At 36.7% G+C, this 26915-nt stretch overlaps 1 protein-coding gene and 1 pseudogene across 8 annotated transcripts in view; both read left to right on the top strand.

Annotated features, from left to right (window-relative positions):
* The window catches only part of OSBPL9 (oxysterol binding protein like 9), a 160757-nt gene that overhangs the window by 115191 nt on the left and 18651 nt on the right, over positions 1–26915 (top strand). For 6 of the 8 annotated variants that reach the window (XM_038558041.1, XM_038558038.1, XM_038558040.1 and 3 more), the window contains 8 exons: positions 721–816; positions 1320–1367; positions 3218–3247; positions 4064–4114; positions 13669–13707; positions 15878–15968; positions 17688–17792; positions 23632–23791. In XM_038558041.1, the coding sequence (XP_038413969.1) occupies positions 721–816; positions 1320–1367; positions 3218–3247; positions 4064–4114; positions 13669–13707; positions 15878–15968; positions 17688–17792; positions 23632–23791 (620 nt within the window). The remainder of the gene's footprint in view (positions 1–720; positions 817–1319; positions 1368–3217; positions 3248–4063; positions 4115–13668; positions 13708–15877; positions 15969–17687; positions 17793–23631; positions 23792–26915) is intronic. The other 2 variants (XM_038558042.1, XM_038558039.1) reach the window with 1 other exon arrangement.
* On the top strand, positions 12586–12683 carry LOC119869441 (annotated as a pseudogene).

Here is a 26915-nt window from a genome sequence, read left to right as displayed (position 1 = left end):
TTGAGTAAAGTTAAAACATAGGAATCATGCTCTTGAAGTTTAAAATTTTTAGTATACAGAAAGTAGGACATGCAAATACTGGACTGTTAAACTGAGAAATAAATGGGCCCCCTAAATAAATAAACATTTACACCATGTCCAGAGTGTAGTGTTCATGCCAAGGGTGAATGTGAGTGGGAAACTTGAGACAAAAGTGTTGTCAATTTCACTTAGAGGGCCTTCTTCTTAGAAGAGGTGAGAATTTTGAGATTCTTTTTTCTTTTAATAAGGGAGGAGGAGAAGGCATCAGAACTAATGGGGTGGGTTAGGGAATGGGAGAACTAAATAGAGTATGAAGTTAAGATTAAGGGACTGGAGGAATCCAACAAAAAGTGGAGGTAAAATAGGAGGTAATCTAGGTGGTAATCTAGGTCTTTCAGCTAAATTACTGGTGCTCTGGAGGTTACTGGAAGTAATTTTGCAGGAGAGAAGAAAGTGATTGAAGAGCAGGGTAAATCCTAATTTAAGCAGCAGCATGTGTTTGATAAGGGACAGCTAGAAGTTCATGAGAGATTGATGTATCGCTATTCTTGGATAATTTAAATATACCTATTATTTATATAAAAGTACTATTTTTATTTTAAAAATTGAAATGTCCTATATGAAGGATGAAGTATCTTCTGTACTGTTAAACATTGCTAGGGTACTGGTAGATTTATTACAAATTTTCTTTTTCTCTAGGGTTTGGATTCAGGATTTGTTCCTAGTGTCCAAGACTTTGATAAGAAACTTACAGAGGCTGATGCTTACCTACAAATCTTGATAGACCAATTAAAGGTATGGTATTAGTTTATATCCTGAATTGGGATAAAGTAGTAAATGGTTATTAACAAGCTTGATTTTGAGTGTAAAAAATTATCTGATTTAAAGCTGACATACTAAAAGATCTGGGTGGCCTTTAAGTATATTGATAAGTAGTGTGTGTGTATAATGTACTTTTTTGTCATTAAAAAAGTAAATACGTAGACATAATTAGAAAATTAGCATGTTCTGTTTTAAAATTCTGTGAAACTGGTAAATTTTAAAGTAGCTCAATTTCTGAGACCTTGGTTTTTCCATTTTGAGGAGGAAGGTTGGGGGAGGTGATTTCTCTAACTTCATTTATCATTAATGAAATTGTCTCCTTTAATTCCTACTTTAAAATTAATTATAAGCAAAAGTCCTGGGAAGCAAATGGCTTGTTGATAAACTTGGATGTATGCTTTTTTCTATGTTTAGTAAATATATACAGTATAGTAAAATGGTTTGATACTATAATCATTTTCTTTTTAATCCTGTAGCTTTTTGATGACAAACTTCAAAACTGCAAAGATGATGAACAGAGAAAGGTAAGTTCTATAGTCATTATTTTGCCTTAACTATTTTAAAACCAAGAGCCTTTTAGAGAACAGAAGGACCTCAGGGGTTTTTGGCTACTATAATAGTACTACTGACTATTTATGATGGTACTACCATATAGAATTCATGGGGGAGTTTTCTGGTGATTTTCTATGTTGATTTCACAATTAAACAAAAATTTTAATATGATGCCCTTTTTGTGAGTACCACCTTCCTAGGATTAAGTTCTTTCCTTTTGAGGTTTTAAATGTTGAAGCTGGTAAGAATTTACAGAATAAGCTGGAAGCCACAGATGAGGAGACAAAACGAGGATTGCTTTATTATTATTTTTTTAAGATTTTATTTTTAAGCCACTTCTCAATACCCAACTTGGATATAAAAGTTGCATGCTCTATCTACTGAGCCAGCCAGGTGCCCCTGAGTGTTGCTTTAATAGTGGTTCCACTACTGCCCCCCACCCTTGAATTTCTGAGAATTACTTTGTAGTTTGAATATTATTTTCTTTTTTCCAATTAACGTATTTCCTCCTTGACTAGGTTTCCTATTGCAGTATCATTTATTTTTTTGTGTTTCTTTTGACCATAGGTTTGTATCTGGCTCTTTTATACTTTGGTAATAGTACTTGTAGTAACTCATGTTTAGCTCCCCTTCCATTCTAAGGTTTGGAATTTAGCTCCATTTCATTTTTAAGCAACTAGTCAAAGTTTAAGGTGATTCTAAAAGAAGTGTTTTTTTGAAATTTTTTACTTAAATTGAATTTAATTAACATATAGTGTATTATTAGTTTCTGAGGTAGAGTTTAGAGATTCATTAGTTGCGTATAACACCCAGTGGTCATTACATCAAGTGCCTCCTTAGTGCCCATCATCTAGTTATCCCATCCCTCACCCACATCCCCTCCAGCAAACTATAGTAAAGAGTCTCATATGGTTTATCTCCCACTCTGTTTCCATCTTATTTTATTTTTCCTTTCTTCCCCATGTTCATCAGTTTTGTTTCTTAAATTTCACATATGAGTGAAATCATATGTTTGTCTTTCTCTGACTTTCTTATTTTGCTTAGCATAATACACTCTAGCTCTATCCACGTCATTGCACATGGCAAAATTTTGTTCTTTTTGATGGCTGAGTGATATTCGTTTGTGTGTGTATGTGTTGTGTGTGTGTGTGTGTGTGTATACACACACCACTGCTTTATCCATTCATCTGTTGATGGACTTCTGGGTTCTTTTTTTTTTTTAATTTTTATTTATTTATGATAGTCACACATACACAGAGAGAGAGGGAGAGACACAGGCAGAGGGAGAAGCAGGCTCCATGCACCGGGAGCCCGACGTGGGATTCGATCCCGGGTCTCCAGGATCGCGCCCTGGGCCAAAGGCAGGCGCCAAACTGCAGTGCCACCCAGGGATCCCGACTTCTGGGTTCTTTTCATGTTTTGGCTATTGTGGAGATTGATGTTATAAACATTGGGGTGCATGTGCCCCTTCAAATTACTGTGTAGAACAAATGTTTTAAAATCACATAGTGAGTCTATAAAAAAGACTTTTTTCCATATAAGGAATAATAATGTTTTGTGTTATTTAATGTTTTGTGTTATTATTAAAAATCTTGAATCACACGAATCTTATTTGAGGATATAATCCATAAGTGTTTGAATTTTTGTTTAAATGTTTAAGTTTTTAAAAGTATAACAGAAGGTACTCCCTTCCCAACTTGCCTCCACTTGCTTAGAGTAATGGGTACATTTTGGTAAAATTCTTTAAATGACCACTAAAAAACAGTGATGGTACTTCTTTGGGCTTTTGATTATTTTCATTTAAACTTCTCATTTTTCACAGAAAATTGAAACTCTCAAAGAAACAACAAATGTAAGTTATGTGTTTAGTAAACTCTAAAACTCTTTGCATTAGAAAGTGCTTTAAGGTGTTATTTCTATTTTAAACTGCTGCTTAAATTAATAAATTGCTCTGTTAATAGGAGCAATTGAGATTTTAATTTTTATAAATTTTTGCAAGGGTGTGTATAATTTTATAAAGGAATTAAAAGGACTTGAATAATCTAACTAAAATTCATTTTATATACCATTTTATCTGTTTCTGGTCTTGTCTAAGATCCTTGGATAAAAGGTGTCATCCGTGCACAACATATATTCTCTTTTCTATAATTAAAACATATTGTGATTCAAGTTTTCTGATGTATTGGCCTTCTGACATTATATAATAGGCTACTAATAAGATTTGTAGTTTGACAAAAGCACTTTGGCAAAGTAGTAGTGTTCTAGGTTCACCTATATTGTGATAGGATCCTTTAACCTTCATAATTCCATAAAAGTCTTGAATAGATGTTTTAGAAATTTACACTGGGATTGCTTGCTGTTGATCTAAGAATTTGGAAGTTAATCAGACTCACATCTTTTTCTTTTTGAAGTGTTGAAAAACCAGTTAGAATGTTATTTAGTATAAATTAGCAATTTTTTTGCATTCTTTAATTTATAGAATTGCTAATGATAACTTCATCTGACACTATCGGTATATTAGAACCCACTGGATATTCAGAGAGGGTATTTCTTGTGTATTATGGAATTAAATCCTGTACATCTGAACTGATTTTTTTTTATAAGCTTTAATGTCATATAACTGTTTTATTTGATGCAAGATCCTAAAATCAGTGTTCTGTTTTTACAGAGCATGGTAGAATCAATTAAACACTGCATCGTGTTGCTGCAGATTGCTAAAGTAAGTAAATTTTACTTTTTATTACTTGCATTTAATGAGATTTAAAAATTATAATGGTGTTTTTCTTTAATAGAAGATGACTTGTTTCTGAAATATATACTTTTCTACAGTAAATTGTATTGTGAGGTTCCTGGTACTATTGAACAACTGTTGTACTGGGATATTACCTTGGTAGCATGTGCCTGTTTTTGACATGGTAATTTCTGACCCAATGACTGGGAAGGAGGGGAGCACATTTGAATTACTTATCCCTTTGTTCATTTTATACATTATCACTACTTGGAGCAAGGATCTATTTTGTAAAACCTTTCACAGAAAAGTTTTTCTTAGAAAAGAAATTAAATTTTAGCAAGAGTTCTTTTTCTCATCCACAATAAGGAGTATTAATAAAGATACATATTTATTGTGTTGTAGATTTTTTTTCTGGTACTAAACTACATTAGTGAACCACTACTTTAAATTGCTGTTCTTTATTCATACCACAAAATGTATTTTGAATTGTTGTGGTTCAGTAAAAATTTCATGGCTATTGTGCCTGCTTTTCTGAAAAATGTTGGTGTATTCAACTTAAGTATAGATTTGATTGCTTTGTATTTTGCAAAATAAGCATTTTAGTGTTTGAAAATAAGAATTAAAAAGGAAATTCTGCTCCCATTATTTCTACCTGACTGTACCTCTGTATTTCCAGCTAGTGGCTTGAAAAGGGTGGGCAGGCAGTTCATCTGCCAATAAGAGGCTACTATTGGGATGTTTGCATGAGTTTTTAATTACTGGCCTATTTTACCTACTCAGTTGTATTTGTTTGCCCAATAATGGTCACTTTTAACCTAGTATTGTTAATGATACAATCTTATAGGACAGTCCATTTGTACTTAGATAGTAAGGATATTCAGCATATAAATTAAAGGAGGGCAGTGTCATTTTCTTTTGAGGCTGATTCAGTATTAAAGTGTCACAACATAAGGGTTTATGTTCACTTTCTAGGGTTTTTTTTTTTTTTTTTTGTGACAACTCTTGTCTGATTCCTGTGTATGTGTCTAAATTTTTCATCTACTTTTGTGGATCAGAATATATACTAAAGGGAGGATAGGGTTAGAGGTATAAAAAGGTGGTAAGGTTTTTGTTTTTCTTCACTGTGCAATTACATGGGTGGGTGGATCACCTACTATTACCCAAAAGCCTCTGGAGTGTACAGATAACCAGTAAACTACACCATGCTCAGTGTGAATTGGTAGGTATTTTAGGGATGCATACTGCCACCTTTGGAAGATTGAGGAAGTAGAAGGGCTGAGAGTGTTAGGCTGGTTTGGATAATCTATAAATTACTCAAAAACAAGGCACCTGAGCCTCTTTGAGTAGGTCACCTTTTAGCTGCCCATAAAGAACGTTTTTGGTGTTCTGTCTTTGGAATGAGTTAGAATTCAAATTACTAGTACTCCTTATTTGAAGTTTCCTTTTTTTTTTTTAAGATTTTTTTTATTTTTTAAGTAATCTCTACATCCAACATGGGGGCTCAAACTTATAACCCTGAGATCAAGAGCTGCACGCTCCACTGACCAAGCCAGCGAACTGTCCCTAGTAATTTCTACTATTTAGTCTGTACCTCCTACTCTGTTTTCTTTAGCCCAGCTTGATAGTTACATTTCAAGGTCCTTCAGAATGGGTAACATAGATTAAGTAAATGGAATTTGGCTTTTTAACTCTTTTTAGAAGGAAGTTTTTCATGGCTTTTAATGTACAAACACATCCCTTAAGTTATACATGTACTCTATATAAACTCTGTGTATCTCTAATGTAAATCAGACCATTTCACTTACCTGCTCAAATCCTCCTAAATGGTTTCTCATCTCCCTTGGAATGGAATCTAAACTACTTACAGTAACTTAAATCATTTGAACCATCGTTACTCTCTCACATCTCATCTACCCTCACTTGATTACACTATTCCAACAACACTGGCTTGTTTTCCTTTTCACAGGCCAGACTTTTTCTGCTTCAGGGATTTGTATTTGCTTTCCGCATTACCTGGAAGGAACTTACCCCAGATTTCCAAGAGTCACTCCCTCACTTTATTCAGATTTCCACCCACATGAAATCTCTTTGAAGAGATCTTCCTGACCACTCTAATCTCTAACCTCTCATTTGTGATGAGAGGTCTTGCATCACTGGCCCAATTTACATGATATCTTGTTTATTGTCTCTCTGCAACCTGATTTATAATCTCCTTAAGGACTTTGTTTACCATTGTATTAGTCTGCTTGGGCTGCCATAACAAACCACCACAAACTGGGTGGCTTAAAGAACAGAAATTTATTTTCTCACAGCTTTGGAGGCTAGAAGTTGAAGATCAAGGTTCCTGCCAATTTGATTCCCTGTGAGGGGAATCAAACTTGTAGATAGCCACCATCTCAGTATGTCCTCACACAGCCTCTGCTTGGTACATGCACAAAGAACAGAGAGAGAGAAGAGAGAGAGAGAGGGAGAGTGGGGAGGAATAGAAGGGAAAGCGGGAGAGTGGGGAGAGAGAGGATGAGGAGACTTCTCTGGTATCTTATAAGGACACTTACTGGGTCAGGGCCCCATCTTTAGGACCTTATTTAACCATAATTTACTTCATTAGAGACCCCATCTCTAAATACAGCCATACTGAGGGTTAGGGCTTCTGAATTTGGTGGTGAGAGGTAGGGACACACAAATATTCACTCCATTACACCACTTATCCTCAGTGCCTAGAACAGTTTCCTGCCACATAGTAGGGGCCTGATAATTGTGAATTTTGAGTGGATGTTTCTAATACATAATTTTTATTGGCTGCACAGTTTCCACTTTATGATTTTTTTATTTAGCCACCTCTCTGTTGTGCTGTTGGTAAACATTGCAGAACTTCTAATACTGATGGGAATATAAGTTGTTACAGCCATTTTGGAGGACTATTCTTCATTGATAGGTTAATAAAATATTGAAATCAGCTACTTTGAGAGAGAGATTGCCACCTGAGACCCCAAAGGAATATAGGAATATAAGAAGATAGTCAATTTGATACCTCTATTATTTGGAATTTATTTAGTATTAGCTTTTTAAATTTATTTTTTTTAAAGGGATTTATTTATTTATTTGACAGAGCACAAGTAGGGGAACAGCAGGCAGAGGGAGAGGGAGAAGCAGGCTTCTCACAGGGAGCCTGCTGCAGGACTCGATCCCAGGACCCTGGGAACATGGCCTGAGCCTAAGGCAGATGCCTAACCAACTGATCCACCCAGGGACCCCAGTATTAGCTTGTCAGAAGCAGCATGCTATATAGGTAGGATTTTTAAACTCCTTCCAGTTTTGATTCTTTAATTCTCATTAGCAGAAGTTTCCCTCCTGCCTCAATGATTAATAATGCATTGGTTCCTGAATTTTGCTATCCATTAGAATCATCTGGAGATGTCTCATGCCTGGCTCCCACTCCCAGACATTGTGTGGTAATTGCTATGGGTTATCACCTGCGCTTTGGGATTTTAAACTCCCAGGTGGTTGTAATATGCAGCAAAGTTTGGGCATTACTTGGTTAGTGAGATTTTCAGGTGGCCTCTGTTAGTTCAGAATTTGTTCTTTGTACCATAGATGGAGACAGCTGGTGTTTCATGGGAAACTGTGGAAGAAGGTGAGGGAGGTAGAATAGAGTGGAAATAATCTGGGAGGCCCTGTATCTGAGGACTTGACCAGAGATTAGGTGATAAGACCATATGCCACAACTCATATAAGCAAGTGAAATTAATTTTAACACTGCATTTTATTTAACCCAATATATCCAAAATCATTTCAACATAAGCAATATAAAAATTCATTAGTGAGAAACTTCATATTCTATCTTTTTTTCTTGTACTGAGTTTTCAGTATCTTGGTTGTATTTTACAATTTGAACTAGCTCCATTTCAAGTACTCAGTAGCCATTTGTGACTAGTAGTTCCCACACTGGACAGTATGTACAGGTCTAGATTATCCTTTCAAAGTAGGTTGTATATTTAAGTTGTCTTTGGATCTCAGGTCCTCTCCCCAGGACATTTTTCTTTTGTAGAGTTTTTTTCCATAAGTGTTTATAAATATCTCATTAGACTTTTTAAAAAGATTTATTGATAAAAAAAAAAGATTTATTGATATTTACACTATAAAGTTCACTCATTAGCATGCGTCAGAACTTAATTCCTTTTCATTTCTGAATAATATTCTATTGAATGGATATTAACACATTTTGTTTATTCATCAGTTGATAGACTTTTGGGTTCTTTCCAATTTTTTTTTGGCCATTATAAATAATACTGCAATGAATGTCATTATAATGGCTTTGTGTGGAGGTGTATTTCCGTTTCTTTTAACTTTACACCTGGAATTGGCATTAATAGGGTCATATGGTAACTCTGTGTCTAGCTTTTTTAGAAACTGCTAAACTACTTTTCAAAGCAGCCACACCATTTTACACAGTGTGTTACAATTCCATTTTACACAGTGTGTTACAATTCCATTTTCTTCACATACTCACCAGTGTTTGTGATTTTCTTCTTCTTCTTTTCTTTTTTTTTTTTTTTTTGGTGACTTAAAACAGCACTCATTTATTAGCTCACAGTTCTGTAGATCAGACTCTAAAGTAACTGGGCTGGGTTCTATGCTTAAGGATATCACAAGGCCCAAATCAAGGTTCTAGACAGGTTGAACTATCTGGAGGCTCTGGGAAAGAATCTACTTCCAGGCTTATTCACGTCTTTGTTGTAGGACTGAAGTCCCCATATCCTTGATAGTTGTTAGCTAGAATTCACTGCCAGCAACTAAAGACCTCTCTCTGGTCCTTGCACAGACTCTCCCCATTTTCACAGCCAGTGGGTGACCTAGCCTAGCCTATCCTTCTCATCGTTTACATTTTTGACCTTTTTCTTCTGGCACTAGCCAGGGAAAGTTTTGCTTTTAATATTAATAGCTCATGAAATTGGATCAGTCTACCTGGATAATGCTTGTGTCTTATGGTCAACTGTAAATACCACATGATTTTACTTTTTGGAATCTGAAAAACAAAACAAATGAACAAACAAAAGCAGAAACAAACCCATAAATGCAGAGAACAGTTGGTGGTTGCCAGAGAGGAGGGGAAATTAAGGGAGTGGGAAAAATGAGTGAAGGGGAGTGCGAGGTACCGGCTTTCAGTCATGGAATTGAGTAAGTCATGGGGATGAAAGGTACAGTATAGGGAATATACTCAATGGTATTGTAATACCATGGTGACAAATGGTATTTGCACTTGCGGTAAGCATAGCATAATGTATAGACTTGTCGAATTATTGTGTTGTACATCTGAAACTAATATAACATTGTCAGCTGTACTTTAATTAATGAATAATAGATCCATGGAACCTATATATATCACTCCTGTCATTGTTTTGTTGTTGTTGTTGTTGTAGCCATTCTAGTGGTATCTTGTGGTTTTGATTTGCATTTTCTTAAGGAATAGTGATGTTGAACATCTTTTCATGTGCTTTTTAGCTATTCATTTATCCTTGGAGAAATGTCTATTAAAATTCTTTGCTGATGTTTTAGTTGGGTTCTTTTTAATCTCATTGAGTTGTAGGAGTGATTTTATATGTTCTAAATACAAATCCTTATCAGACATGATTTGCATATTTTTCTCCAGGTTTGTGGGTTGACCTTTTCACTTTCTTGATATTGTCCTGAGAAGCATGCATATTTTTATTTTTTATGAAGTCTAGTTTATCAATCTTCTATTGTTTGTACCTTTGGTGGCTTATCTGTCATTGCCTAATCCTAGATCACAAAGATTTATTCCTTTTTCTTCAAAGAGTTTTATAGTTTTAGCTCTATTTGTATGTCATCCACTTTGGGTTCATCTTTGTAGTGTGAGGTAGGGGTCTAAATGTATTTTTCTGGGAACGCCTGGGTGGCTCAGCGGTTGAGTGTCTGCCTTCGGCTCAGGGCCTGGATCCCGGGTTCCCGGGATCGAGTCCCCCATCCGGCTACCTGCATGGAGCCTGCTTCTCCTCCCTCTGCCTGTGTTTCTGGCTCTCTTTCTGTGTCTCTCATGAATAAATAAAACCTAAAAAAAAATAATAATGTATTTTTCTGCCTGTGGATATCCGGTTGTCCTAGCCTCATTTGTTGAATCTCATCAAACTTGAATTTGTGTTTTTTTGTTTGTTTGTTTGTTTGTTTGATATAATTGGTAAGTGTGTTAGTTGCTCCATAATTTTTTTTTTGTTTTTTTTTGTTGTTGGTCCATAATTAAGGGAGTTTTTACTAGACTACATTGACTTATTACAGAGATGAGGATATATTTCATATATGTTGTTGGTAGGCATGGTTTTAAAAAACTGAAGTCTATAATTTTGGTCAGAAGTCTTACCAAATTATGTTGTGCTGATGTTTTGGTTCATTATCACATTTCCAGATCTCAGTCATGCTGGTATATTTGGAGAATAGCTTTTGTATTAAGGATTGAGGGATTTATAACCAGATAAACATATAGTTTAAGTGGGAAGTAGCATTAGACCTTTGCTTTGTTTCTTTAACATAATTCATTTTGAATGCACTCAAATCTTGAGTTCAGTAATTCTTGAGATTTAGCTTTAACAGAACCTGATTAAAGGTTACAAAACAAAAACAAAACAATTTTTAAAAAAGAAGAATGGAAGTGGGGGTAAGGCGGGGATGAACATAGCCTTTTTAGGTGATAGAACAAAATCCCTAAAGTACATGATGAGAATGATAAGGCATTTAATAGTCTATGATTTGACTGTGCCTTAAAAGACAAACCACAACAGTAACAAAAATAATGAACCCTAGTTTAAAATATGCTGTAGGTAGCATACATTATTAATTGAGAACATTTGGGGAAAAAGTTTGTCAGATACTGAAGTTTATTTTAAATTATACCACAATTAAAATTTGTGGTTTTCTTAGATAATATACATATATCTATTGTAATATATCAGTAATCAATCACTGCATAACAAACTAGTCTAAGCTGAGTGTCTTAAAATAGCAACAGTAATTTAAATTTTGCTTTCAAATATGCAATTTGGGTAGACTTCATGACTTGTTTCTGTTTCATGCAATGTCATCTGTAATGACTTGATGTGGGGCTAGAGGATTTATTTACTTTCAAGGTGGTTCACTCATATATGCCTGGAAAGTTCAGTTGGGAGCCTAGATTCTTCTCCATGTAGCTGCTTGGGTTTTCTCACAGTATGGTGGTTGGGTTCCTAGAAAACTTGGTGAAAGTTTGTAACATTTTCATGACCTTGTCTTAGAAATCACATATAGTCACTTTCTGTTGTACTTACTGGTAGAGACCATCACAAAGGCCCACCTAAGGTTCTAGGGTAAGGGACATGAACAGTCTTTCTTGTTGGGGCCATTTCTGGAAATTTTAATCTATCACATGTATGTAATATTTCTTTCTAAGAAACCCTTTGGAAAAATCAATTTAATATATAGAAATTAATAAGGGAAAGCCAGAATTAAAATGCTGTCTGAGCAAGAAACTTTAAATTTCTCTTTCTTCTTAATAATTTATTTTCAACTGTGTCTATTAAGAATTAGCTGAAACTTTGAACATATAGTATATATATATTCGATATATATTGAATATATATTCTAAATATATAGTTAATTTTGCAAATAGGGGAAAACCTCAGCATGAATTACACAGTTGACAAAGTGCAGTTATTCTCAAGGATATGTAAAAGATACCGACTGTGCTGGAAGTTCCCAAAGACCACCTTTAGGTTTGATGATCTTGATGATTTGCTTGGAGGACTCTCAGGACACAGTGTATAGTCATATTCATAGCTATCCTTTATTAGAGCAAGTGATCCAAAGCATTATCAGCAAAGGGGAAAAGCACATAAGGCAAAATTCAGAGGAAACCAATGCACAAGCTTCCAAATGTCTTCTCCCAGTAGACTCACAGAATGTGCTTAGTTCTTCCAGTAACAAATTGTGACAACATATGTAAAATGTTGTCTACCAGGGAAGCTCATTAAAGCCTCAACACCTATGGTTTTTGTTGGGACCTTGTCATGTAAGCTCCCTCTTCCTAGCACTTATCAAGATTCCAGACTTCAGAAGGAAATCAGTTTGTCAGCATAAACCATGTTCTTTGCCAACAGTTTAGGCACAGTGAGCCGCTCGTATACCAGACAGAGTGGTGGGAACCCTCCTGAAATCCAAGTTCCTAGTCATTAGCCAAAGGCTAACTTGCCAGCAGGCAGGCCTGCTATGTCAATGCTTTTTTGTACCTGCACTTAAAAAAAAAAAAATTCCAAACCTTCACATTGCTCATGGTTGACCCTTCAATATATTGATTTCTGAGCAAACTAAGTAGTTAAAGAAAAGGTTACAGATAAATGAGATAAAACTTGGCCATTATGTTTAAAGCCAAGACCAAATAATGGTTTCTCTTAAGACTTTAAAATTTCCTGATAAAGACTATACTTTCAGGGATCATTTCTATAGTTTGTTACTAGAGAAGTAACTCTGAACGTGTAGGGTACCAAAAAAAAAAAAAAAAAAAATGTCCTGATAGTTAGGAGCTAAAACTTAAAACAGTTTTATTTAAAATTTAACATGTTATCTACATAATACAAATAAATGGATTATAATTACAGAACCTAATATGTGTTGGTAACTTTCCACCACCTTCTTCCTGAAGTACATCCTTGGAGAAGCAAAGCAAAATAGCATATTAAGAACATGAATTCTGAAATCAGACTTTTGGAATCCTGGCTCTCCACCCTCTGTCTCATTTTTCTCATATGTCCAATATTAGTAGTACCTACCTTATAGAATCGGTAGTATTTATTATTCCACTTGGAATAATAAATGCAAAATATTTGTTAGTGTTAACTTCTAGGTCATTCCATGGATACCATGGGTATATAATTCTTATACCTTTATTTTTTTAAAAGATTTTATTTATTTATTCATGAGAGAAACAGAGAGAGAGAGAGAGAGAGAGAGAGAGAGAGGCAGAGACACAGGCAGAGACACAGGCAGAGGGAGAAGCAGGCTCCATGCAGGGAGCCTGATGTGGGACTTGATCCCGAGTCTCCAGGATCACGCCCTGGGCTGAAGGCGGTGCTAAACCGTTGAGCCATCCAGGCTGCCCTGATTCTTATACCTTTTAAGTGCAGTAAGAGTGTTAGGGTTGTGGGTAGTTGGTAAAATTTACTATAAAATTATCTTCAATCCTAAATTAGTATATCTGCTTTTAATAGTTGGTACTGCTATGACTACACAGTCTCATCGGATATTTCTATAATGAACTTAATTAAGGATCTGTTTAGAAAAATAATTGCCATGCTATTGGTGGTGGTTGTGTAGCCAATGATAGAATTATGTTTGGCTAGCAATGTACAAATGGAATTATAATCTCAGTAGAAGCAGAGAAATGGTTTTCTAACACTGTTACTGACTAGTAAAGTAAGGTTTCTTAATAGGGAAGAAAGTACACAAGGACTTACTTAAATAAAAGAATGAAGTTAATATTTTTAACATTTTTCCTTAAGGACCAGTGTAATGCGGAGAAGCACGCAGATGGAATTATAGTAAGTTTAATCTAATCTTTTTGTTTCCCTTTACTTCTGCAGAGCATTATAACCAGTCATGTCAGGAGAAGCCTGAACTTCTACTCATTTTTCAACACAAATTCCTCTCTTCACCTACTCACTGCTTTTTGTTGTTGACTCTTGCAATTTTCCTTAAGCTCCTAAAGTTGGCCATCTTTCAGCAATCATTTGCAGGGAAAATATTAAAATTTTTCTAAGTGTTGGTTCAGATTGAATCACTTTGCATGTGTTAACATGAAGGGTTAATCATGGTGTGAAAATACAGCTTTTATGACTAAGGCATAACTCACAATGCTACATTTCTTGTCAAACTTCTTTTTTTCCCAGATGAAAGCAGAAGGGGAGGGATTCAGTATTGAAACATATCTTAATCTATTTAATATTTGTTTATCAGTTTCTATTTTACTTTTAGATTTTACATGTTGTGTTAACTGTCATTGCTATTGTGGTATACCTTGTGTTTTTATTAGAACAAATTGCAACATGACTTCTCTCACTTACAGCCATTTTCTTATTCTTTCCTCCTCCTCAGCTTTTTACTCTTCCCTTAGATTCAACTTCTTTAAAAAGAAAGGAAAATTTTATTATTGGTATTTCCCATCTGAAAATAGAGTTTGAAGATTTATAGTTGGAGTGACCCTATTTTTATGATAACTGAATGACTTCTGTTTAGACTGTATTTCTAAAGCAGGAGGCAGCCCTCCCTTTTTTGCCCCAAGACTTTACAGATGCCAGCTTGTCTAGGTCTGGAAACTTCAAAATCTTCAAAACCATCTCATGGTTATACTTGAAAGGATAAGCATGTTATCTTATATTTGGTTTAAAATGAAAAAAAGTTAAATATGTTGTTTGCGTATTTCTTAAGAAGCCAGAGATAAGTATTTTTAAAGTTTGAATTAGAGACATTGGAATTTTTTATCTTTTTTCACAGTGTGAATTCAGAGTTTGAGCCATGGTGTTATAATACGATTATGTGATATGAATACAATCTCCTGCAATGTTCTCTCTCTTCCAGAGCTATCAGTTAAGACTGTGAGCCGCATGGAAAAGGACTATTTCATTTTTTGGTTTTCATCTGGTGTAGTCTTTTAAATGATAGATGTAAACTTTACTCTGGCAGAGACCTCAGTTTAAACATACCCACCTCCTCCAAGTAAAAAAAAAAAAAAATCAATAAACTACGGAGTCTTGTTTTTAAAATGTCATCATGCTGGCAGAATAAGTTCTTGGCTTGAAATCAGAAAAATTTAGATTTTTTTTCCTCTAAAATTGCAACTACATGTTTATTTTTTATTTTTATTTTTTTAAACTTTTTTTTTAAAATTTTTATTTATTTATGATAGTCACAGAGAGAGAGGGAGAGAGGCAGAGACATAGGCAGGGGGAGAAGCAGGCTCCATGCACCGGGAGCCCGATGTGGGATTTGATCCCGGCTCTCCAGGATCACGCCCCGGGCCAAAGGCAGGCGCTAAACCGCTGCGTCATCCAGGGATCCCAATGTTTATTTTTTTTCTTCTTAATCCTCCAAAAGAAAGCCATCTTCTCTGCACCACCCAGTTAGAAGATATATCTCTTTGCCTTTAGTGACTGTAAAACTAGATACCTATGCAGTGTGTGCAGTGACACAATAGAAGGTGGTAGTGGTATGAGGTGGAAAGATAAAGTCCTAGTGGTGCAAGTACATTCACCAGGTAGAGTTGTAATGTTTAAAGATAGCAAAGCAAGAGAGAACATTTCTCTCTGTCTTTGATAGAGAAACAGTATTTGTGGTGAATTGAGAATTAAGTGACAAGCACCAAACTGAATCTAGAAGTTACTGTTTTGGCTTCCTAAAATTTTCCCACACCGTTTTACAACTCTTGACAAGTTTTTCCTTTTAGCTTTACCTTCCTATATGACAGAGATTCTTTCACTATCCCTCCTTACTGAGGTTTTTTTTTTTTTTTTTTTTTTTTTTTTTTTTAATAAAAACTCTTAGACTTCTGTATCATAGAGGTGTTTTATTTCCTCTTTCCATTTTGATCCGCTTATCTATATAGCTACCCTAAGGACTTTGCTGTCAGAAATGTGGGCATTTCATACATTTGGGAGGGTCAGCGCTGAAAGGGCATTTAATTAAAAATAACTATACTGTGTTTCTTTATCTCAGAGTACTATTAATCCTGTAGATGCAATATATCAACCTAGTCCCTTGGAACCTGTGATCAACACAATGCCCACCCAGACTGTCTTACCTCCAGGTATGGTATTTGCAAAAATATTTCAGATTAATTGATTAGAAAAAGCTTAATTTGTACAGCTGTCATAGTAATCTTGAAGGGCTTGTTTTTGTTTTTTAATAAGTAAAAGAAGTCACAAAGTGGTACAGCAGAAAATGAATTAGGAAAAGGTGATAATATTTTTGGTATTGAGGTTTTTTTAAATGCAGTGAAATAACTTTTGATTTTCAAAGTGATATGAAAGGAAAACTAATACTTGAATTAGCTGGTGGGACACAATCGTATGACCCAGCATTTGTGCTACGAAGGAAAGCTTAATCTACCTTGGTCTACTTGAAGGTAATCCGGGAACTTTATATTTTGGGGTATTTTTTATAACTATGAAGAATACAAATGGTTTCTTCATGGTGGACTCTAAGGTAATAGAAGGACAGGATGACATTTGTGATGCCTGCCTATTAGATAGACGTGTATTTTTAAGTATAGAGTGATCAATAGTATTTTAACTAGCAAATGAAGGCTTAGGGACAATACCCATGTAACCAGTTCTTCTTACCTTTTGTTGTATCCAGCATCTCTGTTTTTTCAATGATGTGGTTAAGTCAGAAATTGTAATGAAAAAATGCCTTTAAAAATATGTAAAAGTACATGAAATCCTTTTGTGAATTTGGATTCATTAAGAAAATGAGCTTAATGTTTTGTGGGGCTAAAGAAGTACTACTGCCCTATTTTATTTTATTTCTTTAGATTTATTTATTTAGAGAGAGCGTGCGCACGCGCATGTGTGTACGAGCGGGAGAGGGGAAGAATCTCAGGCAGACTCCCTGCTGAGTGCAGAGCCTTATGCAGGGCTCAATCCCACGACCCTGAGACCAGACCTGAGCCGAAATTGAGTCAGCCACTCAACTGCCTAAGCCACCCTGGCGCCCCATGTACCCTATTTTAAAATGATTTTATGTGGTTTGATGCTTAGAAAGACTTTATCATCAGAAGTGTTTGCTGATTTTTTTTTTCAAAGATTTTATTCATGAGAGACCGAGAAAGAGAGGGAGGCAGAGACACAGGCAGAGGGAGAAGCAGACTACATGCAGGGAGCCCGACGTGGTACTCGATGCTGGGTCTCCAGGATTGTGCCCTGGGCTGAAGGTGGCGCTAAATCGCTGATCCCCCCCACCCCTCCCCCCCGTGTTTACTAATTTTATAGAGTATTTTTATTGAGATTTTGGCTGCTGTGATTAGTCTTATTTATTTATTTATTTATTTATTTATTTATTTATTTATTTTTATTTATTTATTTATTTATTTATTTATTTTTATTTATTTATTTATTTATTTATTTATTTATTTATTTATTTATTTATGATAGTTAGAGAGAGAGAGGCAGAGACATAGGCAGAGGGAGAAGCAGGCTCCATGCACCGGGAGCCCGATGTGGGATTCGATCCCGGGTCTCCAGGATCGCACCCTGGGCCAAAGGCAGGCGCTAAACCGCAGCGCCACCCAGGGATCCCGATTAGTCTCTTGATATCCTGCCTAATGTCTTACTACCTGGTAGCATATCACCATTGAGTTTAAAGGGGATGGAAGGTCAGGAAGGAGTAGCATGGAACTTGACTGACTTAATGGAAGACAGTTTCAAAAATTACTGATCTTTAGAATTTTGAATTCCATACAATTGCAGTTAACACACGTGTATTTGGCTTTTTCTCTTAACTTCTTTTGTATGTTCAAATCTTCTAGAACCTGCTCAGTTGTGTAAGTCAGAGCAACGCCCATCCTCCCTACCAGTTGGACCTGTCTTAGCTACCTTGGGACATCATCAGACTCCAACACCCAATAGTACAGGTACAGATTTGTGTAATTTCTTTAATTCTCATAACTCATTAACATTTAAGATTTGTGTGTGATGACTGATGGAAAAAAGGGTGAAATGTGTTGTATATTTGTGATGGAGATACCATAATTTTACCATTACAGTTCTATACTTTGTGGATAGAGCCAGAAGCTCTAGTAATAATTACATTTTAAATAAAATATTGCAGAATATTGTTTACCTTAGGAAAAGATTTATTTTAAGATCTTATTGGCTTTTTAAAGAATTTTGCTTGAGTCAGACCTGTATACTTTATTATTGTAAAGAAATCAGTACAAAAGTGTAGAGAACAAAGCTGAAAGTCTCCTTTATTTTCCCTCTCATTTGCATGTGTTTACATGTATTTTCATGTACATATGTACGTATATACCTATATTGGTTTTTTTTTTTACTTAAAAACTTCACTTATTTTAAAGATTTTGTTTGTTTATTTATTTATTTATTTATTTATTTATTTATTTATTTATTTGAGAAAGCGAGCACGAGCAGGAGGAGGGGCAGAAAGAGAAGCAGACTCCCTGATGAGCAGGGAGCCCACAGTGAGGCTCAGTCTCAGGACCCTGGGATCATGACCTGAGCAGAAAGCAGCTGCTTAACCCAACTGAGCCACCCAGGTGTCCCCCAAGTCTTTTCTTGAGTATATATATATAGTTAGCAATGTGACATTAGTTTCATGTGACAACTTAGTGATTTGACAAGTGTATATATTATGCTATGTTCTCCCAAGTGTGTTGCTACCATCTGTCCTGTTACGTCTCTGTTACAGTATTATTGACTGCATTCCCTATGCTATGCCTTTTATTCCTGTGACTTATTCAATCCATAACTGGAATTCTGTATTTCCCTCTCCCTTTCATCTGTTTTGCTCAACCCTCCACCTGTCTCCTGTCTGGCAACCATCATTTTGTTGTCTGTATTATATGTCTGATTCTGCCTTTTGTTTGTTTATTTGTGGGGGGTGTTGGGTTTTTTCCCCCACTTATGAGTGGAATCATGTGGTACTTATCTTAGTTAGACTTATTTCATTTAGCATAATAACCCTCTAGGTTCATCCATGTTGTCTCAAATGGCACAATCTCATCCTTTTTTATAACTCTGTAATATTCTCTCTGTGTGTATACACACCACATCTTTCTTTTTTCACCTGTTGATGGACCCTTAGGTTGCTTCCATATCTTGGCTATTGTACATAATGCTGCAGTAGGTATAGAGGTGTGTATATCTTTTGGATTAGTGTTTCCAGCACTTGTTATCACTTGTCATTTTGACTTGTTACTACTTGCCATTCTGTCTGGTATAAGGTGAAATCTCATTATGGTTTTGATTTGCATTTCACTGACTCATGAGAGATGTTTGTTGACCATCTGTATGACTTCTTTGGAAAAATGTTAGTCCTCTGCCCCTTTTTAAATCAGATTATTTGTTCCTTTGGTATTGAGTCGTGTAAGTTCTTTATATAATTTTGGATATTAACCCCTTATTAGATACGTCATTTGCAAATATCTTCTCCTAGTCAGTACAGTGTCTTTTTGTTTTGTCAATAGTTTCCTTCACTGTGCAAAAGAGGTTTTTTTTTTGAGGTAGTCCCAATAGTTTATTTTTGCTTTTGTTTGCCTTTCCTCAGGAGACTTATCTAGAAAAAATGTGCTGCAGCCAATGTCAGAGAAATTCCTGCCTGTTCTCTCTCCTAGGATTTTTATGCTTGAAAGTCTCACATTTAGGTCTTCAATTCATTTTTGAGTGTATTTTTGTGTATAGTATTAGTCAGTGGTCCGATTTTATTCTTTTTGCATGCAGCTGTCCAGTTTTCCCGGCACCATTTATTGAAGAGACTGTCTTTTACCCATTGTGTATGTTCTTGCCTCTTTTGTCATGGAATAATTGACTCCATAATCATGGATCCATTTTGGGGATCTCTATTCTGTTCCACTGATCTGTATGTCTGTTTTTGTGCCAGTACCATACTGTTTTGATCACTACAGCTTTGTAGTATATATTGAAATCTGATATTGTAATGTAAGTGGAGGTATTCCACTTTATTCTTCTTTCCCAGGACTGCTTTGGCTATTTGGGGTTTTCTGTGGTTCTCTACAAATTTTAGAATTATTCGTTCCAGTTTTGTGAAAATATATTGTGTATTCTTATTGTTTTAACCTGAGTGACATCATGTGTTTCTATGTCTTTCTTTTTGCATTTAACAGAACATTTAGACTGCTTTCTGTGTTTATACCATTAGGTCTACAGTGTTCTTTTTGTGGCTGCCAGTGCACATATGACCTGTTTCTCTGCTTTTTTTGGTTTGTTTTTGTTTTGTTTTGTTTTGTTTTTTTGTTTCTCTGCTTATAGACATTTAGGTTGTTTCCTGTATTTTCCTATTACAAGCAGTACTTCAGTGAATATCCTTGTACAGCCACTTTTGGCACATATATATTTTTTAAGGTTAGATTTATCATTCTTTCATATTTTTTGTCATAAGCAAAAAGAAATACTTCATCTTAATTTTATTCTGTTTATTTAGACTTATGATCTTTATTTTTTCTGTAATTTACAGGGATGCTATCAGTGTTTGTATTAGATACTGATTAGTTTTCATTGAGATACCTGTTGAACCAAATTCAAAGGAGAATTTAGTGCTTTTGTCCCTATTATACCTTGGGGAAGTAGGAGATAAGCCCCTGTTTGTTCCTCCACAGATTTACTTCTTGGACAAGACTTTCCCTCTGTAATAATGAAAAATTACCTTGTGACATTAGCCCATTTTGAAATTTGAGTTGGTAAAGATGCTGATGCTGTTACTTTACATAAGAAAAATATTACTTTTCTTTAATATTAAACAGCATGGGCTTCTGAATTTAGAAAGAAAGCAAAAATAGCTCTTATTTGAAGGTCTTCGGAACATGCTGATAAGCAATTTGCATAATAAGGCTGAAATGTTTGACTTTTTTTCTGTATTTCATTACTTGTATCACCTTTTGTTCATTTTAAAAACAGTACCTGTGTTTTGTTTTGTGTGTGTGTGTGTGTGTGTGTGTGTGTGTGTGTGTGTTTGTGTGTTTTGTTTTTTAAGAAAGGATACTCCATGGGCACCTTGGAGGCTCAGTTGGTTAAGCGTCCAACTCTTGATTTCAGCTCGAGTCGTGATCCTCAGGGTCTTGAGATGGAGCTCATGTAGTGACTGTGGAGCTTGCTTAAGATTATCTCTCTCCCTATCCTTCTCCCTCTTTCTTTCTCTCTCTCTCTCTCAAAGAAAAAAAGGATATTCTGGTTTCTTTTCAGATTGTGTAAATCTCTCACTTTTTACTAAAAGGATTATGTCAGTTTGGAAACACAGCCAAAATTGTCTATTTGGAGATACATAAAATTAGTTACAAACTTTGAAAAAGTGAGCCCTCTTTCTGTGTACATTTAGGATAATTATATATATTTTTTAAACTTTTATTTATTTATGATAGGCACACAGTGAGAGAGAGAGAGAGGCAGAGACACAGGCAGAGGGAGAAGCAGGCTCCATGCACCGGGAGCCTGATGTGGGATTCGATCCCGGATATCCAGGACCGCGCCCTGCGCCAAAGGCAGGCGCTAAACCGCTGCGCCACCCAGGGATCCCTAGGATAATTATAATAAGTAATTTAGAATATAAATTATTTCAGATTTTTTAAATACAGCATTTTTGAGTAGGTAAATTTAAAGACGTTTTAGAAATGAAATTAACATATGATTTATGTCTTAATTTTTCAACCTAATTTCATCATCTTCACTTTTAACTTTCTAATATAAAAAAGAAATAAGGTAACAACTGAGAAAAATAATATTGTTTGTTTTTCTTATAAGGATAACTCAAAAAAAAAAAAAAAAGGATAACTCAATTCTTTTGTTTGCAATTCCCAAACACATTTTCTTTTTGGACAGATTTTCAGTTGTGTGATCACCTGGAGTGTTTGCATGTTACTTTTCATTTTTGATTCCTGGATGGTTTGGAGGCTTTCTTAAAATACCTGTTTCAGCAAGAGAAAGCCTCTTTCCCATCTTACTGCCACTATTGCAGGGGGCCAAGGGGCGGGGGAGGAATTTAGAGTCATTTGCTAAGATGAACTATTTTTGGAATTTCCACAGTAAGATTACCTTTTTTGGTGGCAGACTTTTTCTGTTATGTTTTTAAAATATCTTTGTGAACTAGGCAACTAAATGTGGCAGGTGGATGTGCTTTTTCTCTAATTATTGAACCATAGACACAAGGGTGGGCTAAAAATCCATGGGTGACTCTGGATTTGTTTTTCAAATTTTAAAAATTATTTTAAAAAATGTATTCATGAGAGAGAGAGAGAGAGAGAGGTAGAGACATAGGTAGACAGAAGCAGGCTCCCTGTGAGGAGCCTGTTGCAGGACTCGATCCCAGGACCCTGGGATCACAACCTGAGCCAAAGGCAGACGCTCAACCACTGAGCCACCCAGACGTCCCTCGTTTTTGTTTTTCTTTTAAAGATTTTATTTATGCATGCATATATGTATGTGTGAGAGAAATCACAAATGGGGAGGAGGGGCCGAAGGAGAAGCAGACTGCCAGCTGAGCAGACAGCCTTGATGTGGGACTTGATCCCAGGTCCTAGGATCATGACCTGAGCTCAAGGTGGACGCTCAATCAACTGAGCCACCCAGGCACCCCTCTAGGATTCATTTTTATTGCTGCTGTTTCTCAACTTCTAGGACTATGGCCTTGGCTTTTAGACTGTCAGCATTGACCTAATTAAATCTAACCTCTGCCAGGCATCTGTAGGAGTTAAGCTCAAATTGCTTGAGAGTTGTAGATGCTCTGTAAATTCTTGTTGAATTACTCTCAGTAGTCTTCCATTGTTTGATACTTTGTTCTTTTCTTTTTTTTTTTTTTAATTCTTGAGAGACACAGCTGGATAGAAAGGCAGAGACATAGGCTGAGGGAGAAGCAGACTCCCTGCGGGAAGTCTGATGTGGGACCCGATCCCGGATTCCGGGATCAAGCCCTGGGCCAAAAGCAGACGCTCAACCGCTGGGCCACCCAGGTGTTCCATTGTTTGATACTTTTATTGTTTTATTTTGTTACTAGACCATGGATCATGATCACAGAGATTAGCTAGTAGTCTTCTTTCTGTGGCTCTCTCTGTTCATTTCAGTTTCCTTAGACTACTTAGGTACAGAAACATGTTCTTCCTGCTTCTTTCCTTTTCCACATTCTTCCCGTGGTAGACCTCTGTTTTCCTCTGCTCCTGAGCCCCAGACACCTGACTTTAATTTAGGTAGAAAAGGAGTTTGCATTTGTGTGGTGCTTTCGTGTTTTAATGTGACAGCTGAAACATAATGACTAATGTGAATGTGTGATGTGATATCCTGGGCAATATTTTAACATTCATGTGGTCTTTGATATTCTTTCCATTGTGCATTCTCATTGTGTCGCTACTGCATTTTTAAAATATCTGGATCCTACAGTATAAAATAGGAATCCCGGCTTTCCCCTGATACTGTATTTGTTGTGGGACTTTTGACCCCAGCACTCAAACACTGTGATTATAATCAAAAGAGTTCCCTTTCTAATTATAGATCATTATAGAATGGGAACATATCAGTTCTTCATTTAAAAGTCTGTGTCCCATTCTATGACATGATTTGCCTTTTTCTATGTCTAGTTTAAATGTTGATTTTCTTTACAAAGGGTGTAAAGACTTCTACCAACTTAATTTTTCTTGATTTTAGAAAAGTCTGTTTTGACCCCATCTCCATGAATTTTTTCCCCTTTATTACCAACATTGTCTCTTAATTTAAGGTATTTTCATTTCCTAGGCAGTGGGCACTCACCACCTAGTAGCAGTTTGACTTCTCCAAGCCATGTCAACTTGTCTCCAAACACTGTCCCTGAGTTCTCTTATTCTAGCAGTGAAGATGAATTCTATGATGCTGATGAATTCCACCAAAGTGGCTCATCCCCAAAGCGCTTAATAGAGTAAGTAAATGAACTCTGTGTATTTAAATGGCTCTTGATTTTAAAAATCTGATTTTGAGACTGGTGTGAATGATGCACTCGTTAAGCGTCTTTTGTGATTGACTTACTGAGCAAATCCAGTTCTATGAGAATTGTGATTTTACTTTTGACTTCATTCAAATAGAGTAAGTTAGCATCAGCTAAAGTAATATGCCAGTATTGTTCATTGAACTCCTGGCATTATTTCTGTAGCGCCAAAATTAGCAGAGGTTCAAGTAAGCAAGAAAGCTAGGAAGTATTGTACAAGTAAGAGGGCACCAATATTTGTTTTATATTAGAGTGGAGATAACACCTGTAAGCTAGGCATTATACTAGTGGAGGAATGATCCAGAGGTGAAAAAAGACCCAGTTTCTGCCTTCAGGGAACTTGCTGTTTATTGGGAGAACAAACAGACATTAATAATCCAATGTCATACAGGCTAAGCCCAGAAAGCCATGGGAGTATTTTGGAGTCCTTAGAAGTGAGGGAAGGATTCACAGAGGAGGGAGGGGGTGTGATCCTAAGTAAGAATATGAGTAAGGAGAAGGAACATGGTGGTAAGGAGGGAGAAGTGGAAATGTTTTCTTGAAGTTAGAACCTTATTAAGGCAGGCCTATAGGCAAAGGGTGGGGAGTTGGGTTTCTTTGGGGGATCTGTAAGTTGTTAAGTTTGGCAGTAGCATAAGTTGTTAAAAAAAAAAAGATACAGAAGGGGTTGACGGGCAGGTCATCTAAGATTCTAGCCTTTTATGAATTTTGAACATTTTCTGACAAAAATTAGCAGTTGCTGGTCAGGTCTGCGTTTTAGAAAAATAGATTTGCCTAGGTATGTAGATTTGAATGAAGTGGAGCTGTGTTACAGGTAAGGAGATCAGCCTAAACCAGGTAGTAAATTGAGAAATGTTGATTAGACTTAGCTATGGTAATTGCACAGGAATGAGGGAAGCGTGTAGATTCCAGAGATACTAAGCAAGCAGATTTTGATAGATACCAATAATAGGTTTTCCTTCATTCAAAAATATTAGACCTGTTTTACACTATTGAAAAAGCTAGGTGTGTTCTATGCACAGACAAGGCTTTATATGTGTGAAGTCATTGACACGAGAGCTGATAAGCAAAATACACCCTACTGGTGTAGGTGTTGCTGTGGTTAAGCTTTTGGATTTTTTCGGAAAGAATAGGTTCTGAATCTGGTTTGCTTCAAAGGTGTGTGTCTTGGGGTACTTGGCTGGCTCAGTTGGTAGAGCATGCAACTAGATCCTCTGGGCTTTGAGTTCAAGCCCCACTCGAATGGATGTAGAAATTACTTTAAAAAATTTTTAAAGGGCAGCCCCAGTGGCGCAGCGATTTAGCGCCGCCTGCAGCACAGGACGTGATCCTGGAGACCCTGGATCGAGTCCCACATCAGGCTCTCTGTATGATGCCTGCTTCTCCCTCTGCCTGTGTCTCTGCCTCTCTCTCTCTGACTCTATGAATAAATAAATAAAATCTTTAAAAAAAAATTTAAAAAGAAACAATGGTGGGTGATCTTGGTCAAGTTATTTAGCCTATGTAATATTCAGTTTCCTCATTTGTAAAATGAGGATAACAATGGTTTCTACTTCAAGGAGTCATTGTGAACATTTAAATGAGAATAATGTCATGGGGCAGCCCTGGTGGCTCAGAGGTTTAGCTCCGCCTTCAGCGCGGGGCCTGATCTTGAAGACCCAGGATCGAGTTCTGACCAGCCCCCATCCTGCTGCCCTGTAATACACAGAACCTGTAAGGCACAGCAGCCTCCCCACACCCCTGACAGCAACGACAAAGGTCAACCCAACAGGGCACCTCAAGGAAGCAGGACCAAGCCACTAATGCAGGCTGAGGGCCTGAAGCAGGCCTCACATTGTCCTATCCTCAGCGCAGCGCCAGGTGAGGGGTGAAGAGCCCTCCTGACGTGAGGAACAAGGGCTACCACCCAAGTGAGAGGAGGTAGGATGGCAACAGCCCCACCCCGCTTCCCAGGAAAGGAGATCTCTGAGCCATAGGTCCACAGCACGTGGGCCTGAGCCCACCATCTCTCGTGGAGAGCCCACCTCCACCACTTCAGGCTCCATCTGCACTCTCCCCAAGTGCTGCGCCTCAGGCCTTGGCTGGCCTCTGCTCCTACAGACGTCCATCCTCAGGCTGGGTCACCCCTCCACACAAGGGCACCTGAGGGAGCCCAGAGCCCACTTCCCACTCAATCCAGCCTTTGACCGTGGTTACCTTTTTGCTCTCAGAAAGCTTGAGGGGTTTGCTTCCCTCTGAAGCTTCGGGACAAGCATCATCAGTGCTCTCATCTTTGCTGTCTTCCTCCTTGCCCTCCTGTTTTGGGGACTCTTCATAAACCCCGTCCTCATCTTCTGTGGACTTCACCTCTGGAGGCTCTGACATCACAGAAACCACTTCATTCCAGAGGACCTGCTTCATGTCCTTGATTTTTTCCTTCCCCTCCTCCATTTCTGTTAGATCACCTAAATCCGTGTCCCACGTCAGGCTCCCTGCATGGAGCCTGCTTCTCCCTCTCGCCTGTGTCTCTGCCTCTCTCTCTCTCTCTCTTTCTCTCTCATGAATAAATAAATAAAATCTTAAAAAAAAGAACTTAAAAAAAAGAATAATGTCACTCAAGTGCTTAATAAAGTATTTGGCATGTAATCACTCAAATATATAGAAAGTAAATTAATGTTTATTTGCTTTAATGTTACTGTGTTGTAGAGATAGTTGGCTTAATTTTTTTTGGGTATTTTTTCCAACTCTGCTGCTTTTTCAGGAGTTGGTATATTGTTATAGCTTGGAGTTTGCTTTGTACGACAATGCAAATTTGGGAATGATTTTATGTGAGTTTGTAAGCCCCGTACCATCAGCCACCTAGTCCTTAGGCCTCAAATCTTGGTTTCTTTTAGTGAGAAATACTGTGTGGGACTCTAGTTTTCTTAAGCGTACACATGAACTGAGAAATATAGTATTCCTATATATGGATCATAACTGCTCAAAATCTCAAAACTTGTAAGGAGAATAATGACTGGTTCAGGAAGTTTTGTGTCTTAGTAGATCAAATTTAGTTTTTGAATGTGGGGGGAGAATGAAA

Source organism: Canis lupus, chromosome 15 (assembly GCF_011100685.1).
Source record: "Canis lupus familiaris isolate Mischka breed German Shepherd chromosome 15, alternate assembly UU_Cfam_GSD_1.0, whole genome shotgun sequence".
Classification (NCBI taxonomy): Eukaryota; Metazoa; Chordata; class Mammalia; order Carnivora; family Canidae; genus Canis; species Canis lupus.
This window is presented reverse-complemented; position numbering and strand designations above follow the sequence as displayed.